At 40.8% G+C, this 19,674-nt stretch overlaps 1 protein-coding gene across 2 annotated transcripts in view; it reads right to left on the bottom strand.

Annotated features, from left to right (window-relative positions):
• Nucleotides 1-1,241: 1,241 nt before the first annotated feature.
• The window catches only part of GATA6 (GATA binding protein 6), a 35,127-nt gene continuing 16,694 nt past the window's right edge, over nucleotides 1,242-19,674 (bottom strand). For both annotated transcript variants that reach the window (XM_090039799.1, XM_090039798.1), the window contains exon 8: nucleotides 1,242-3,212. In XM_090039799.1, coding sequence (XP_089895925.1) covers nucleotides 3,045-3,212 — 168 coding nt within the window. In that variant the 3' untranslated portion in view covers nucleotides 1,242-3,044. The remainder of the gene's footprint in view (nucleotides 3,213-19,674) is intronic.

The raw sequence follows: 19,674 nt of genomic DNA, 5'->3' as shown, positions 1-19,674 counted from the left end.
GGGGAATGAATTGCTCATTCCCTAGACCAGAAAACTATCCTAGAAATTACAGTGCATATTACACAGAGCCACAATCTTTCATCAAGAACACTAAAACAAACCTCTCTCTTACCCATGAGCCACTCTGTAAAGTGATAGTGTAAAAATGGCACCATAGCATTTGGTGTCTATTGCATTTCAGGTGCTTCCAGAAAAACTGTGCTAAGATACAAGCAACAATCTTTCCCTAACCACCATCCCTGCAGCTTCACCATGGGATGCGAGAGACAAATTGGATTCTTTCTAGCTTGTGTGTCTTCACCAGTAATAAAATTACTGCTGATCAAGATCTTCCTTTATTTTCACCAATGCTGCCATGCTGCAGGCAGTAACAGAAGCAAGTTCTGAGCAGGGATGAAAGTGATAAGGGCACAACAGGCGTGGCAGAGGTAAGACCATAGAGATTGTGGGCAGCACTGCCTTGGGCAGCCCTGCTATTGAAATACAGTTCTCCAAGGCTATCTAACTTGCTTTGAGGGCTGCGCTGGTCCACACTCACACACACACAGTATTCAAAAAGTATTCAGCTCCCTGGTCACCAGGGCTGCAAGGATTAAGGTTTAAGTTGCACCTCTCAGATGTGCACCACAGAAATGCAGCATCCAGTCTCCCCCCTACATCCATTCAGTGTCCAGGAATGGGCGTAATGTAAAGTTGTAGGTAAACAGGTTACTCAGAAACCAATTGAACAAAAGTTAATGTTTCTCTCCAAGCATCTTGACTGATTTACCACAAAATGTCCGTTTCTGCTAAGGAATATTTTAAAAGAAAATGAATTAATTTTAAAATTCTCTTTGTTATATGTAATTTCCTTTGTTTTCTCAGCCTTAAATCCTATCATTCAGACTTTTCTATTTATATAGCCTTTGTATAAGGCATTGCATTTTCAAATCACTGCACCAATATTAATTACCATATTCATTAATCCTCACAACACCCCTGTGAGGTAGGGAAGCAAACATTATTCCTGTTGTATAGATACAGACACTGAAAAACCAAGAGATGGATTCTCAACTGATGCAAAACAGTATGTGGTTTCAGTGAAGGCAGTGGAGCTATCCCAACTCATACCTAATAACACTCTGGATAAGTGAGGCTGAGAGACTTCACCCAGGCTACCCCACAGGTTGATGGCAGAGCTATGACTGGAATTCAGAAATTCCAGTTTCTAAGTCCCATAGAAATGCTATCACAATGGGAAATTCTACGTAATATTTGGTCTTTTATTGATTAACAAATTTGTATCAATTACAGACCCAATACTGCATCTGAAACTCTGGTTAATATCAAAATAATTTTCATTTGGGCCAGGGACAGAGGTTGAATCATTTGCTGCAAGATTCTGGGTTTTTTTCATTAAATAAGACCTAAGGCCACAGAAAAATGATAACTTAAAGAGAGGCACGGGGTCAACCCTGAAGACTTCGCTGTAGGCAATGGGCGCTTTGCCTCTAAAGGAGTGGGCTGTAGTTTTTTACACTACCAGATAACACAATGATGGGAATCATAAAAATGCTATGAGTTATATAGATAAAATACACTGAATGATTACATGGATGGAGTAAATAGCTATGTTTGAGGACTTCGTTGTATTCTTTAGACATTCTCACTGCTTCAGATACATTTTATATAACCATTTTGTAAGATACCAGACTGAAACAAAGAAGAAATCACATTGTACAGAAAAAAAACCAATATCCTTTTATTTGTAAAGCTCTGATGAAAGAATAACTTTCCAAATGGCATCCCATTTAAAAAAAAATGTAAACCAACCTAACTATGGGTCAGTCACACTATACAGATTGCATCCTAACTCTTAAAGATGCCTAAATATCTTATGGAGTATTTACATATGTATCAGTTAGGTAGTAAAGTTTCATTGCTATTTGTTTCTTTCCAGCACATACTTATTTAATGGCAAAACAATACGCATTTGCATTGTATAAAACTCATGAGCAAATGGAGAGGGCAATTTTCCTGAGAGAAGGCTTGTTCTTGAAACTTTGGTTTTACTAGTTACAAATACAGAAAGTGGATGTTTATGTTGCAATAAAAAAGTATAAGGATGCCTAGTTTACTCTTTTCTTTTAAATTATTTACGTACCATTAAGTTAAAATGTTTACATTCATTCATTCATATAAAAACTGTTGTTAAATCTTATGCAAATGATTTAACACTGATTGCTGCAACGCAAATTGCACTTCTTTTTTTTTTTAAAAAAAATTATTGTATATGGAAGAAAAACATCTGATTGCTACCCTGTTTACAAATTCTGACTAAGTACAGTTCAGTCACAAAACATGAACTTGCATAAACCTCAGTCACAGTGTACGTTAAAAGTTATAATGCAGTCTTGTAAAGTGAGTAAATATTTTAAACAAAAGATCTCATTAGCTGACTCAACCTGGAGAGACTTGTACCAAACACTGTGATTTCCTCCATGGGTATATTTGAACTCCGCTATAGGAAAATGACAGAGCAATGCAGGCATACATACTGGTTACAGACAGCACTAACAAGAGAACTGACCTGGGAGAGGGCATCACATGCTTTGTTCAAGGTGTGTGTGCACTGGGTCAAGCAATACACTCGTTACTGCTTTTGAAATTTTTTCTCACTATCCCTTATAATCAAAGCCTCTGCTATCTCCCTCCCAATCAAATCCTAGGGAGATGGTGAAACAAATATGCAATCTAAAAGGCAGCATGGCTGCATATTCTGTAGATGTATTTCTGGAGCCTATCAATAGCTCTAGGTTCTCTTTTTGGCTGCATTAGTTTTCCCTTGGTAGAGATTCACTTTCTCTCATTTTTTCTTGCATAGATGAGGAGCTGGATATGTAGGCAGAACCTTCTTGGGGAAACACCTCTACCATCAAGGCACAAAGACAATGTCAGAGGAAAGTTCTTGCCAGCACTCTCACTGCTGCTCTGACTGCTCCATAATACAAAATGAAACAAAAATGTGGACATCTAGTGGCTGCAGCCCTGTGCAGGTATCCAGCTCAACTTGCACTGAATCCTGTGCACCACTCCTGTCTCACAGATGCTGTAACTTCAGCTGTGGAGGTCAGGCTGACTCCTGTATACAGCCCTTCTTGACCTGAATATTTGAGTGTGCTGCTTTCAGGACTGGTGCTCTCTCCTGGGCCAGACATCACTGAAGAACCTGCCTGGAGAACAGGAGAAAATAGACAAGTGTGATTTAGTTACATCCTGTTGACTGAACATTTAAAACCACATAGAGTTTTGAAGAGAAATTACTTTGTGATAAATACAGTTGAGGTAAAGCTGGAGGGTACTAGATGAAAACCTCCTCTTAGAGACTTATTTATCCAATGGTCCATGTCTGTATGGTTTCACAAAGCCAGGAGTGCTGCACGGATGTCTGTTTTCCACTGCATGATTCAACAGACACAAAGCTAGCTCTTCTCTTGCTTTTAGATTTCAAACCTCTAACTGAAAAAACCCTAGGGGTCAGCCAGCTCTTTCCCTTCAGTATATAAGAGACAATTACTTTACATCGGTACTATTCAGCTCAAGTGATACTAGTATTTGGAAAACATTATACATAGAGCCATCCCGGGGGGAGGGGTGAAGGGGTGTGAATCGGAGCATCCACCCTGGGATCCACGTTTTGGAGGGTCCCGCGGACCCAGACAGAGCAGCATGGTGACTCCACACTACCACCAGCTTCACATCTGGCCACTCGCCACCCCAGCCCCCCCACTCCAATGCCAAATCCACCGCTGGCTTCCTCACGTCCAGGCGCAGGGCCCCACAGGCTGATTTGCCCCTGGCCCTACACCCTGCTCAGGTCGCCTCTGTATGATTAGCTTTTACAAAAGTTGGAAATTATGTAACAAAAAAGGGAGAGGTTGGACAAGCAGAAAAAAAATCAAAATTAGCATAGGTAGATTGTAAGGAGCTATTTTGGGTACGTCGGAATGAGCATGCACTTGCTGTTTGAAGCACCTCAAAGTAATTTGAGGCAATACAAACCACATGTGGCACATGTGCACCCATTCACCATGCTGCTAATTAGTTGTATGGTGGGTTTGTTGTCACTGGGAGATCTTGGCATCAAAAAAACTGCCACTAAAAAAAAATGTGTGGTGCACACAGCAGCAGCATCCGCCATCAGAAAGAGAGCCTGGCTGGTGAGAGCCACATTCTTCTGGCCAGGCTCTGAGCAGCTGGCTCAGTGCTGCTGCTGCCCTGAAAGGCTCCCAGGACTCCAGGGGAGGCTGCTGAAGCCAGCACAGGTGCTGGCCTCAGCCTCCCCAATCCCACCCAGGTCACTTTGCCATACATCAGAGTGCCGTACAAGGGACTCTGATATGCCCAGGGACAAACAGCAGCATCACAAATATGTGCTGCTGCTATTTGTCCCATGGGAAACATGTGCCCCTGCACATGTGTGCTCATTGGGACATGCCCTTTGTTTCCATAAGTATACCATGATCCCCTGCTGGATGGAATCAGTAACCAATTTTGGGGGGACTGACCACTGCAATCCTTTTGGGAACTGAGCACAAGGGCCCCAATTTGCAGAAAGTATACGTTTTGTCTTTCCTGAGACGGAGGCTTCTTTTGCATATTGCAAAACTTAGGCACTCAAAAGTGTCGCACCCCTGGATTCTAATTCTACACTTTTTAACTAAGACTGTCTTATTCTAATCCCTGCTACCACCATTAAGTTTGGATGGATGTGGCCTAGTGAGACAGAATCAGCAGGTTCTCAGTGGGCACAGATATGTTAAAACACCCTACCCACTATAACTTTTAGGCTAGGGACAGAAATTACACATACACCAGTAAAAGTGATCAGAAACCCATTCAAATTTGTAACATAATACAAGTTCAGTGCACATAAGCCACTTTCAAAATGGCTGAAACCAGTTTAAGACAAACTTGGATGGGTGTAGTCTCAGACTTAACTTATTTAGGTTAAATTGGTTTATTGAATTTCTGTCCCAGTTCCCCTCCAGATTCAAGTTAATTCACAGTCCCCCAGCATCCCAGGATGCTTTGCAGCTCCCCCTCAAACCCCACCTCACAGGGTGGACAGCCTTGGCCCAAACTGTCTGCTCCAGCTGAGCATGGAGGCGTGCTCTAGTGGCCCCTGGCTTCTGGCCTGGACCACTGCAGGCATGTGGCTGCATTTCTGAAATCAAAAGCGAATGTCTGTTCACTTGCTTCTCGGTTCAGTCTACCCAGCTTAGACTAACCTGTGATGATAGAATCAATTCAGCCACAGGCTTTCTGACTATCTGTACTTAGCCCTAAAGAGCTAAATTGATGAGACAAACCTTGGGGAAACATGGTGGACATGAAAATAAAATTCTTTATAAAAATATATGATAGCTCATTAATTTTAACAGAGAAATGGGAGAGATGTAAAGACAAAACAATCTATTTTTCCATGAAGCTCAGCAGATCCACTGAAGAGGAAAACTTTACAGTGCCAGACAGAGAAAGGGGCAACATTTCACCTGATAAAGGAAATGTTTAAGAGCTGACTTCATACAAAATTAACTCTTGGATACACTAGCTTTAAATCTTAATTTACTTGTTAATGTTCTTTGGACCAAATCCCTAAAAAATAGAACATTCTACAATGTGGCTGCAGAAACTGTATACTTTAAAGTGAAAAGTATACATATTTAATCCAATCATTTCACACAAAGGGAAAAACCCCTGAATAGGTATCTGGAGCTATGCCAAACTAGCAGTTCTCATATATAAAAATAAGAGATTTTCTTAGCTGTTCATGAATATCTACAAATTTGTTCAAAGGTTATTTCCAATTGTACTTTGTAAGTCTCCTCAACTGTAACAAAATCCATCCCCAGGAACAAATTTATCCCAAATAAAATTTCATTTTTTCCATACCCATACTATACATAACAAAAAAGGTGATCCATTATAAACACAAAAGTCAGCAGGGATTAACAAGTGAATGATTTTTTTTAACTCTCCAAGAAAAAGATTATTCAGGTTAAAATAAAACCTGATCACCAACACACCACATAGGTAACACAAAAAATGTACTATTTTAACTCTGCCTTTATGTTTGATCTGTTTATTAGCAAAACAAAAATTGATTATTATTATTATAAATATTTCTGGAGTGGCCATCATCATTTTATGAGCACATACAGCAAACTTCATGACACAGATTTTATGCTATCCCTGAAACTTTTAAGAAGTCTATTTACTTGGTCTCAGTCAAACATTTCACAATGTTTTCCTCACAACAGAAGCCTGTTCCCTGCTGAAAAGGCATTTTATGAATAATTTATAGAGCTGATCGAGAGCTGGAATTTCCTTTCCACAAAAAATTTCAGATATTTCTAGTTTTCTTTCATTCCAAATTGGAACACACACACCCATATTTGGAAATTTCTTGGGAAATAACATTTCCAAATATCTTTCATTTTGGGTCTCTCAAAATATTTTGATTTGAGAAATTAAAATGTTTCATTCCATTTAGCTAAACTAAATTGTGAAATAGAGTAAATGAAAACCAAAAAGGTTCTATGCCTCAAGTGTCAAAATAAAATATTTTGAAATTATTGAAATGTTTTTTCCCCAATTTTTTCCCCAATGTGAAATTCATTGAAATTGACATGCTCTTCTAAAAAGTTTCAGTTTTATCAAAATGGCAAATTTTCCAATGGAAAACATGTTCTATTAGAAATTTCCAAACAATTTTAATAATATAGTTGAATTCTATTTAGCTATATTTCTTTTTTCTTTCTTTAAAAAAAATCCTGTTTTATGACTTGGAAAAGGTATACATGTTTATTTGTGGGACAATGCATAATTATGCAGGTACAAAGAACAGGTTGGCAAGTCTATACCACAGTACAATATCTGATGGCTATTCAAAATGTGATATCAGTGTAAACTACAGGAGCTGACATTGTGATAAGAGACAGGAAACTCACATTGAGCCATTTTCAAATGTGCCTTGCAGAGCATTTTCAATAGTACAATACTTTAGATTCTGTTTTAATTTAGTTATACTTTTTGTCACCCTAGTTAGCCTGCACTGCTTCTACATTGCTGTCACAAAAGTCCAGATACAGATGTTATGGGCTGTGCGATACAGAGCCAAATCAAGCACCAAATCAAAGTGTCCAGTGAAACCCTGGGAATTTTGTATATACAAAAATAATTAGCCAAGTCTGCAGGATTTGTATTTCAGAGCCTTTCTGCCATGAGTTGGTTCCAATCTAACTTTGTCATTAGAGAAGCAAAAGTTACTATCGTTCTTCAGTTCTTCAGCAAGCAATGTAAAATGTTAGTGGTCTCATTCATGATACAAGTAGACAAGCGTCTGCAAGGCAAAAAACAAGAAGTTCATCTTGCCTCTTTATTTGTACTCCTAGCAGAAAATTATATGACCTGGAGATATAAGCAGGACACAGTTAGAGCCCATCATCTTGCCAAATAAAGGATAAACAGGATTTAAAAGATCCATGAAAATATCCTTTCCTCCCCAGGACTTTCTGTTTACTTATTTATAGCTTTCTTGTAATGGTTGTTGACTAGTCTAGAATTTGAAGTAGCTGCATCTTTTATCCCTAATATATAACATAAGCTTCCCTTTAGCAAGAAAGACATTTTTAAGAGACTGGATCTACTGCAGGGGGAAGAGGGGGTGGGGGAGTTAACATTTCAGGAAAACATTATTTGCAAACTTAACACACTTTATCTAACTTTGTGAACACCAGAAATTATTTTAAAGGTTCCTATTCACCCTACCCTGCCACTATTATTCCTGCAGGGAAAAAGCTCCTCAATACTTGTTTTGAAAAAGTAATTCACTCTTTCCCCGATTCAGTTCTATACAAGGGTGGAGCTCAGAGATCTGGTCTGCGTTTCCATTCCAGATTATCTGCTAAGTCTCTCTCAGACACCCAAGAATGGAGAATGTGGAGGCATTTCCTGTTAGAAGACCGCCTATCAGTGGCAGACCAAGACTGGGCCTGACTCCTTAATTAAGCCAACACAGGAGGGGGCTGGGCAGGGTAGCTGGCTCTGGAAACCACTCCCAGTTAATGGAATGACAAAGTCAAAGTCAATTTGGGCAGGTTCCAAATTGAGGCATGGAAAATAAGCTTTAATGTACAAAACGGGCATGGCTGAAACATTAGGTTACTCAGGTCTGTTCATAAGTAAACATCTCTGCTGCTAACCACCTCCCCCCCCACAACTTAGTTAAAAAACAATAGAAATGAATTATTGGGCCTGTTCTCCAGCTGGCATAAATGGGCATAGGAGTGCAAACAGCAATTCCAACTCATTCTAGTCATAGGTCTGACCCTGCTAATAAAATATAACCGATTCCTTTCTCTTGTTGAACTCCAGCAATAATATCAATAATCAACCAAACTGTGACTTCTTGAAGAAAAACAAATGAGGCTTTTTAGGATGAACTGGGCAGTTTTCAGAAGCATGATTTCTGTCTCGCAAATGAAAGTGCCACGCTGGACAGCTTCTACAAAGACAAGTTAAGGGTCATCCTATTCCCATGCTGTAGCTGTGAAGACAAATCCTTGGATACATAAAAGCAAGAGGGTATCAAAAAGTGCTAGAGGTGGCATTCCTCCTCTATGAAGAGTTTGTAGTAATACTGTTACAATCCTGAGTCTAAATTTTGCATCTATACTTCAGAAAGGATGTTGAATAACTTGGAAGGTCATTCACCCAGCAGAGGGAAGAGCTGAGTTTCCTTCTCTGCCCCAGTGACTCATACTGAGAGGGCTGGCATAAGCGAGTGATGTCAAGCCTCAGAATTCTGAATCCTAATCAGAGATTGGCACGGCCCTTCAGCCACAAAAAAAGCCCCCCAAACCTCACAGAGGTGGAGTTTAAAATAACCTCTGTCACAATCATTTCTTACTGGCTAGCTAAGGTAGTTCCATGCATAAAGTGAGTCTCCCCAGGCATTGTAAAAGATTAGGTATCTAACTCAGGGCTGCAAATTCTAATGGTAGGATATCTGCCTAAAAATTAACCACTTCAGTGCTCAGTGTTGGATATACCACAGATATCTATGCCTTATGTCTTATGGGATGAATTCAAGGGACACAGAAAGCAAGTCTCTCCAAAAGGCAAAAACTAGAAATATCAGTCCAATTACATCCACCAATACACACACTCTTTACACTAAAGCAGCTGCAAATTTTACTTAGTGAGAAGTAACCTGGTTTATCAATCCAGGCACAGTTCTTTCCCTACTCCCACAGGCAGCTATCTGCTTCTAAAACTGAGAGCAGCAGCAGATTATGAAGTGTATGCATTAACTCAGCTGCACTGGCCAGCATGCTGGGGGGCAGAGCCAATGTCCCACAGACCCTGTGCCTCATGATCAGGGATCCTGGTTTTTTCTGTTTAAATGTCCCAAATTCTCTGATGAAAACCCCTCAATTCTGTGTTTTTCTGTAATGAAAATGAAACACCACTACATATTAGTTGAACACAATTTTGGGGGGATATATTTATAATTTTAAAGCAATTTGGATGCCTAGCCATTCCTCAATCTTTATAATATAATACATTCTAAATTCCTATATTTTGGCATTTGATTTTGTTTTTTTATCATAGAAAATGAGTGCTCTCCCTAGCCCCTTTGCTCCTAGGATGTGGTTCCAGCTGGCAGCTGTTCCCATGTCCCCCTTCCTGCCCCCTGCTGTTTTGTGGTATTGAGCATCCCTGATATGCCAGTGCCCTGCCCCTGACCATGCACATGGTGCTCCCTGCCTCCAATTGCCCTCCCCACAGCCCCAAGCAGCTCCTTGCAGACTTGAATGCTGGCAGCCTGCAAAGGGAAACCTGCAGGTTCCCATGCTCTTTTTCTTTTAAAGGGGAAAATCCATGGTTTTCCATGGTGAACAGAAAATCCAGATCCCTGCTTATCGTCCACTCTCAGCTAATCTGTGTCATAGCGCAAAGTACTGTGAGGGGACACTAAACATACCAGCTTTCACATCCCAATCTGGCTGTGCACATGCAGCAAGCTTTGTAATGCCTGAAAGATCTAAAGTTCTATCCAAATTCTAGGCATTGTGGCTTGGCCTATGATAAGCCTCTACTGACAAATCATGTGCTTCCTGTTCCCTTACTATGACTTTGCGTGGCTTAAATTGTAACCCTTATTTATACAGCATGTGCCTACAAGATTCTTTGTTGCCTAAAGCATGCTTTGGTAAAGACAGTTGGGTTCCTTTAATTTTCCATTCTCAGTGTCCTGCCTGTCAGCCCCCATTCCCACCTTCCGGTCAGTGGCACTTTCTTTGAGAATCATCACTTCCTTTTCCTGTATAACTTTGCCTTAACAATGATTGAGTTAAAAATTAAGTAGCAAAAACTGAATTCTGGTTGATATAGTGACTTTATCACTATATAAAGTCATAATTTAATGCTGGTCCTATTAATCCTTTTGCTTATACTAAAATTGTGTTGGTTTACCTGTAGTCTAATCTCTCCTCATACTATAACAACATAATACTTCATTAATTTCCAAAGAGAGCCAACATTCCAGTGTGGTTATGACAAGCTGATGGCAAGACTGCTGTCTAGCGCTGTGCAAAAAAATTATTTTTTAGTCAGGCAGCTGAATTGAAAAATCAACACAAAAAATTTGCTTTAGATAACCCCAAAATTATTTCTGTTTTCCTCACTGAAACTTAAATGCTTCATTTCATTCAACAGAGAATGTTCCTGTCAACCCAAAACAAGCCGTTTTATTGTGAAGGCCTGTAAGAAAAGCAAAGGGAAGGGGTGGATAGGTTTATGAGATGTACAGGGGAGCAAATGTCACTCATTCTCCACCCATTACCCCAAAGCTCTATGTTTAAGATACTCCCCGAGTTTGTCAGAGCCATGGGTGGGTTCAGCTCCTTCCTCTACCAGTGATGAATACAAATAGGGATGTACGAAGTTTTGGTCACCAATTTGATTTGGAGAAGATTCAGCCCAATTCTGAGGCCGAATCACTGAATCCAAACCAAATCCGGAGACCAAAAAAACCCTCTGAATCAATTTAGAGGCTCTGAATCAATTCAGAAAAGATTCAGAGATTTGGAAGGCAATCTTTCAGGGGAACAAAAACTGAGAAGAGGGAGAGGGAACAGTGTGGGAAAGACAGCTGACATCTGTAGCTGGCCAGTGACTGTGATCTTTCCCTGAGTCCCCTTTCAATCACAGTGCTCTGGGGGAGGGACGTAGAAACAGGACATAAGCCTCAGTCTGCAGCCTTTCTGTGCCTTTTGTGAGCTGTTCCTGCCTGAGCACCGCCCCTGTTACAAGCTATCACAAGTTTTGCTTGTCAGCACCTTGAGCTGCAGTTTCCCAGAAACCCTTGCACCTATCTCCTTGAAACCAGGCAGGCTTCATGGCCTCAGCACAGGCTACCATCCCTGCTGTTTTCATTCCCACTGTGCCTTAACACATACACAGTTACACATGACACAAGTTTTGTTTGTAAGCACCTTGAGGTACAGCTTCCCAGGAACCTCTGCACCTATCTCTATGAAACTTGGCAGGCTTCATGCCCTCAGAAGAGGCTACCATCCCTGCTGCTTTCATCCAAATCTGCCAAAAAATGACAGTTATAGGTATTTCAGTGATTCCCCATTATAGCCTATGGCCGAATCTCCAAATCTCTTTGAATCAGTGCCGAATTCTGAAGCCAATTCAGCTGAATCAATTTGAGACAGTGTTCCAAATCTCCAGATTGAATCACTGTCCTCCGAATCAGCTGAATCCAAATCTGAATTGAATACGTCCCTATTCACACAAGCCTAAGTTCAACCTATGAGACTGCTCTAACCACCAGGCCATCAGGGATGGGATTCGCTCAAGCTCTCCTGTTCACCTCATCCCACTTTGTATAAATAATTCAATATTTACTGAAGTAGATACTGGAACCCAACTGTCATACTTCTTAGCTGAATATTCTAACTGCTAGGCTCCAGATTCTCTCAACGAGTGTCTCCTTGGCTCAGTGACCATTTGAGAACAAAATCCAGACAGGCAAGTCAATCCCTTCCATTTAAACACTGTCCTGCTTAAAATGTATGTGCTTGGTCCTCAGATGGTGATTTAAAGAAATGAAGGTTGGTGCCTCAAATCCCTAGATAGAAGCGCCTCCAAAGAGCACTTCAGAGAATCCACAATGGTCGACGAGCTGCCCAGAATTAACCAGTGGGAAACACCGAGTAGAAAGACTTGTCTGAAATTCCATCCCTCTCTGGAGTTTAGGCATTCAGGGATGCCCATTAGGCATCTCCATCAATGAGGTATCCACAGCTTCAATCTGTCTCCTGAGAATAAGCAATTAACTGACTAGAAATGGAATTATTTTCATAATAGTGGTAATAACAATCACTCAGGAAGTGGAAAGCCTGGGCTCTAGGCCTTCTTCAGCCTAAGGGACTCAAACTCAATCTCTCACTTCTCATGTCAGGGCAGGACCACCCTCTGACCCTCCTGCTGAAGGGGTATTACAGTGCAACCAAGACCGCAAGAGTCATGGAGCTACAAGGAGAAAAAAACAAGAGATAACTCTCTGTACCGCGTTAGCTAGGGAACTCAGGGCAGAGGGCTCTCTATATCATTCAGGCCATCTAGACCATTCATAATAACCTTCAATTAACTGAAGGGTGGTTACCAAAGACAATGGACCTAGACTGTTCTCAGTGGCGGATGACAGAACAAAAAGCAATGGTCTCAAGTTGCAACAAGGGAAGTTTAGGTTAGACATGAGAGTAGTAAAGCAGTGAAACAGGCTACCCAGAGAGGCTGTGGGATTTCCATCCTTGAAGGTTTTTAAGACCCAGCTAGAGAGAGCCTTGGCTGGGATTTTAGTTGGAGATGGTCCTGATTTGAGCATGGAGGTGGACTACATGACCTCCTGAGGTCTCTTCCAACCCTAATTGTCTGTGACTCTATGATTTTACATTAGGCAGTCACTGTATAAAAACAGAAGTAATCCCAACAGCTGATACTAGAGGCATCGTTTTACCAGTACTCTCAATTCAACATGGCCAAACTAGATACAGATACTATTGGATATCATCTTTGAGAACTCGCAGAGGTCGGGATTACTCCTGGAACACTGGTAAACCAAAAGCAGTTTAAGAAAGGGGAGAAGGAGGTATATGAGAATATGGGAAGAGGAGGATATGAGGAATTACACACCAGTCTGACCTGGTTACCTGGAAAGCTCATGGAGCAGGCCAACAAGGAATCTATTTCTAAGTACCTAGGAAGAACACAGTGATCAGGAAGAGCCAACGTGGATTCGTTAAGTTGTGACTGGCCAACTCATTTACCTTCTGTGATGACATAATAGGCTGTGTAGGCTGGGGGATAGCAGTGGATGCAATTGACTGCAGCAAGGCTTTTGCCACAGTCTCTCATAACGTTCTCATTAATAAACTAAGGTTATACAGACTAGATGCAAGTACTGTAAGGTGGCTACATAACTGGTTGGATCATTGTGTTCAAGAAATCATCAATGGCTCAATGTCTAGTTGGGAGGAAGTATTAAGTGGAATCTCCAAGGGGTCTGTCTTGGGTCCAGTATTGTTTAAAATTTTCATTAAAGATTTGGAGGATGGGAATGAGTGCACATTTAGCAAATTTGCTGATGACACCAAGGTGAGTGGAGTTGCAGACACTCTGGAGGGTAAGATTAAGATTCAGAATGACTTAATAAATTGGAGAAGTGATCCAGAATCAATCTGCTGAAATTCAACAATGAGAACTGCTAAATCCTGCACTTGGGCCAGAATAATTGCACACACATACACAGACCAGGGAATGATTGGTTAGGCTGCAGTAGTGCAAAAAATGACTTGGGGGTTACAATGGACCTGAAGCTGAATATGAGCCAGTAATGTGCTCTTGCTGCAAAAAAAGAAAAAAAGCCAACAGTATACAGAGGTATGTTAATAGGAGCATTACTTGCAAATCAATGAAAGTGGTTCTCCTGCTCTATTCAGCACTGGTGAAGCTTCACCAGGAGTACAATGTTCACTTTTGGGCCCACACTTCAAGATGTAGACAAATTTAGAAAGAGTCCAGTAGAAAACAAACAAAAATAATTATAGATCTGGGAAATGTGAGTTAGGAGGAACGGTTGAAAGAACGAGGATTATTTAGTCTGGAGAAAAGAGCACTGAGCAGGTATTTAATAACAGCCATCAAATACCTGAAGGGTGGCTATAAAGAGACTGGAGATAGACTATTTTCTGTGGCCACAGGGAACAGGACTAGGAGCAAAGGTCTCAAACTGCAGCAAAGGAAATTTAATTTGGAGATTAGAAAGAATTTGTTAACTATAAAGGTGGTCAAGACTACCCGGAGAGGTTATGGAAACTCCATCCCTGGAAATTTTCAAGAGCAGATTAAATAAGACACTTGACTGGCATGGTTTAGTCAGGGATGATCCTGCCCTCAGCAGGGGGCTGGACCAGATGACCTCATGGGGTGTGTCCAGACAAGCATGGTCATGAGATATGTGGCTCTGCAAACATTGTTTGCAGCACCACATATCACACAGTGCAGTGTTCTCTGTACTGCAAAGGTACACTGCCCAAGCATGCAGTGCACTGTTTTTTTTTTGGTTTTTCCACATGTTTTTTTGACCTCTGGATATCCAGGGGTCCAAAAAAACTGGGGAAAAAAAAACTTGGCACAGTGCACGCCCAGCCAGCACATGCTGCTGAACAGCAGAGCCATGCCACCCACAGCTGCCATCCAGACTCTGCGCAGCAGAATTGCTGCAGCTGCAGCCCCAGGAGGCCCCAGGACCCCAGGTAAGGCTGCTAGGGCTAGCCCTGTGCTAGCCTGAGCCTCCTGTACTCCATCTGCGGCAACCTGCCACATGCCAAAGTGTGCATGGCACACACAGGTGTTCCCTGGGGACAAGTAGCAGTGGTGCAAGGTGTACTGCTGCTACTTGTCCCTGGGAAACCAAATGTCCATACAAATCGGGATGCACCCATGAGATCCATTCCAGCCCTACTTTTCTATGATCTACACGTTCACAACATGGCTACAAAGTTATGCTCCTTCCCATGCTCCTCCTGGCCCATACCTCTGGCATGCCTGGCTGCCAGTTGTCCAGCTTCATGAGGAGGCATGGAAAGTAACCTCAAGCAGACTGCTTTGTAGTCTACTGCTCAGGGTGTCTCTCCTGAGAAGTAGCATCTGGACCATGCAAAAGGTGAGAACCTTCTCCTCTCATCATGTTTTGGGGTTAAAATAATATCGTTTACACTGAACCCACAGAAGCCAAGTTTAGGTGTCAAGAGAACTTTGTTGTCTGAAATGCAGGCATCTAATGAACTCCAAGGCCAAATGAGTGAGGGTATTCTGGATCCCTTTTTGCAAACTAAGCATCTAAATTCTGCCTAAATATCACTTAGGTGTCCAGTTTACCAATCTGGATTTTGTCCCAAGTGACTTTGTAAATTGTGAATTTGTGTCAACATAAGGGCTAGAAAGAAACATATACAGCACTGGACCCTCTCACATGGTGGTGTGGACATGCTTATGGGACACATCAGTTCACCTCCTCTCTAACAAAAGAGAACATTGAACTCTGGTCTTCCAGATCCTAACTGAGCATCCTAACCGTTCTAACCACAGAACGAGTAGATACAAAGGGAGTAGGGGGAATTACATCTCCAAAATATTTTTTAATCTAGTCCTAAATCTTTTTGCAGAATTTGGCACTAATTTCATGATAAGATATATGATCATGATCATGCTATTTACTTTTATGGCCTCGCTAAGAAAACTCTGTACTGATTTCCACTGCATAAAACCCAATAAAATAAAACAACATCTGTATCTAGAATTCTAAATTGCCCTGTGCTGGCTCCATTTTTGGCTGCCTAGGGTCATTATAAAAGCAAAGTGATATGGATTAATGGATAATATATAATAAATACACGTGCTCATATAAACAAAAATTATTTTTAAGTGCCAGTGCTTTGCTTGGGGCTGTAAGTAAGGGCATTATCTGGCCTGCTATTTTTTAAATGTAAAATCTAAATCTAATAAAATGCTGTCACAGGAGTGTAAAGTAAAACGAAATACAGGGCCAAATCATGGTCCCATGAAAATAAGAACACATGCTCCTCCAGGCCTGAGAGAGAACACAGCATGCTAGCATGTAACAGAAAAAACACCATGCATGCTGCATGGGAGAGTGATTAGGCAGAAGAGGCTGTTTTGCATGCTCCCTCCTGGCCCCAAAAGGAAAAGAAAGACAGATAGAAAGGACAGCACCTAAATCCTAGCACTTCTACAGTGCACCATTTACTATGTGCATTGGTTCCCATTAGGACAACAAGATTCCTGTTCAGTGCACTAAGGGACAGAATTTCAGAACATAGCTACACATGCCATTAAAAGCATGTGCCATATCCTTATGTCTGAAAAACTGTGGCCTGAGCCACCCCAATATCATCTGCAAACTAGGGTTGGGCAGCAAGGCTCAAACTTTCTCTTCCAACAGGGTTTAGGGCATCCTTCAAGTCTTCCAAACAATGGTTGGGCACAATATTATTTAAAAAAAATATTATTCCCTCTGAAAGAATATTATTCCCTCATTGTTGCTGTGTCTTTGCTCGCAACAGCTCTGATTTGTGAAAGCTCCATCTACTGCCAAAAAGAACGGACTTTATAGGATTTTCACACTGCCTTCAGTCCTGGTATGACAATAAAGTACTGCTTGTAATGGTGTCCACTGCAGCCTCTGCATGTAGACAAAAAGGTGTATACTCCATAGTAGTGGATGTTGGCATATCACTGTTTGCAGCATTTTCCTTATGCAGTTTAGGGGGCATCAAGAGAGTGGCTGGTCATAAGACAGGTGCAGTAAGTTCTCAATGTTCAAAAAATCTTTTATGAAGACAACAGCAACTTCATATAACAGGTCGTTAGATTTTTTTCTATATTAATAACAGAGGAAACTCATTTCTTCTGCTCCTCAGAAAGGCAGGGCCAAAGTTCAATCCTAAAACCTGCTGTGAATTTTACAAATCGCTCCCATCTTTGCAATGGGACTACCCAAAGTCTCAGATCCAAACACATCTAAACTGAAAGCTGAATCCAAATAGTATCATTTGTGTCTATCCCTAGTAATTCATCGTATCTTTTAAATTTTTAATCTTCAGCTAGAACATAACAATTAGGTTGCTGTTTAATTTGTATCAAAACTAGCATCCAGTAAAATTCCTTTTATAAATGTGTGGTTTTAAGAGACACTTAAATGTTTCTCCCACTCTCCCGTTCTATCACTGGTACAGGAAACAGAAAAGGTAGGGCTGAAAATGAATGCTGCTAACACAAATTCTGCTGAATTTCATTTCCATTAGATTTCCACATTGCTAGGAACTCTTCTGGCAGCCTCCCACAAAAGGCATAATAAATTACTCTTGTACCAGTAAAGGAATTCATTTCTTCTGATTCACTTAATAACAAGATGTCTGTAAATTTTAGGAAAGAGTTGCTCAAAACGTCATCATATTTTGCCCCAGTGTATTTTTTACATTAATTTGCCTTTTTTCTATTTATCAAAGAATAATGAATAGGGTGGTCAAGGAAAAAAAAAAAGCATCAGCACAACAACTTGCATGAAATGAGCTTAGTAGACTATATGGCTGATTTGAGCTTCCAGTGTCTAATCATCCACAGTACAAAGGTATCTCCAGTGACAACTGCTGGAGAGACAAAGTACTAAACAGGCACAACGCACCCTTAGGCATTATCCTATCTGTACACACAAAGTCTGTACAGTCAGTGTCTGACACACTGTTCTATCAACAAATTCCTGGCTGTGAAACTGTCAACTCTAAATTAATTTGAAAAAAAAAAGTAAAACAAGGTACAATGTTAGGTATTAATACAAAAATACTTAGGATATGATCAGATTAAGGGCTTACTGCCCTGAAATACAAATGACTCCACTAAGCATTGAGAATGTTCAGTACTTCAAGCCCAAGAATAAGCCTACGTCCATAGATGTCATAAATGTCCCTTAAGCTCCAAGTTTTATCAAGGGCAACAGGATCGTGTTATAAAGAACACCGCCTTCTGTTCTTATCTGCGAGTCTGTCCTATTCCTTTCACACTTTAAATACTGATGGTCTAAAAGAGGCAAAGTTATAGGAACGAGTGAGTGGACAAGGGTATAGAAAACATGCTTCCCTTGCACCAGCAACTTCAAACATTCGATTCTTAGTATGGGTGTTCATGATTACTAGGTATTTTTACTGTTGTAGACTTCATACAATTCCCAGTGAAGTCAGCATGAGTCCCCACAAGTCTGCTTTCTGTGAAAAAGCTCTAAGTTCTGCATGTTTTATGGCACACATTTTCCACTCACTCTGATATATATTTTTTTACAAGAGACAATCAGCAAATGACTTATATCTACGTCTGGGTAGGGAAAAGTCACAGAGCCATTAGCAATTCTGCATATATTAATATAAAAGGCCAGATTATCTCTGGCCCTAGTAAAGGAGCCAAGGAAGTAAAAGAAGGTTCCTCCTCTTGCATGAAGCAGAAGATCAAGGACAACAGAGAATTGTCTAAGTCACCACCATGGCACATCTGGGAGCCCTCCCAAAACAACACACTGACCACTCGCTCCCGTGTCTGCCTACTACTAGAAAGGAGTCAGCGTACCCATCTTAAAGACCGTGCCTCAGTGCTGCTCTCCAGGTCTCTACCCTGGGATCTTCTTCTTGGCATATGCTCACAGCAGCCAAAGGTGACTTATTTCCTTATTTCAGGAATTTGTCCTGCTCTCAGCAAGACCGGGTAGATAGGACATGGTTCTCAGCAGCAAAACCCGTGCACAACACAAAGATGGTATAATCTTGCCCTTGCACCAGTTTTGTCCTTGCTGTAAGTTAGAGAAGACTTGTGTATGCTGCACATTCCTTTTGGTTGGTAACAACTCCTAACTAGCCATCTGATTTGATTGGAAACAAACTGCCTTTCCACCCTTACACCTCTACTCCAGAAACAGCAGTCTATGCAATTGAAAATAAAAAATAAAATGAAGATTGTCAGGTCTAAGGCTCAACCCTGAGAAGGCTACACGGAGGGACAGTTTGGTGAAAAGACCAAAAGCAGAACCAAAAGAAAAAAATACAGCATGTGGGAAATGGAGGAGTTATTTAAATGAGCTCTACTTTCCACAGCCCCAGTGCAACCGCCTTCAATACAACCAATGAGGGTCAAGCTTTTAATTCTGATCATGGTGTAAATCTGATTATCATGCAATTTGGCTCCTCTCTAGCAATTCACAGCCTGTCCTATACTCTGCAGGTGTGTTTGCAGTATTTGCACAAGGAATAAGGGCCAAAATCAAATAGAATGCCCTGTTTTTAACTTTTCATCCTAATATTTTATATTGTTTTATTCGATTAATTTTTAAGCATTGTCATATATCATGTTCGATTTCACTTTTGCCTAAATTAATAGAACTTGTGATTTCACTGTATGCTTTTACCAATAACCACACCATTTGATGTTATTATTCTACAATGCATACATTTATAGGCAATTCTGTGGTATCATGTTAGCTAATGCTTT

The sequence above is a fragment of the Crocodylus siamensis genome, chromosome 3 (assembly GCF_052110815.1).
Source record: "Crocodylus siamensis isolate JL-2025a chromosome 3, ASM5211081v1, whole genome shotgun sequence".
Taxonomy (NCBI): Eukaryota; Metazoa; Chordata; order Crocodylia; family Crocodylidae; genus Crocodylus; species Crocodylus siamensis.
Note: the sequence above shows the minus strand (reverse complement) of the source record. Positions and strands in the feature narration are given on the sequence as shown.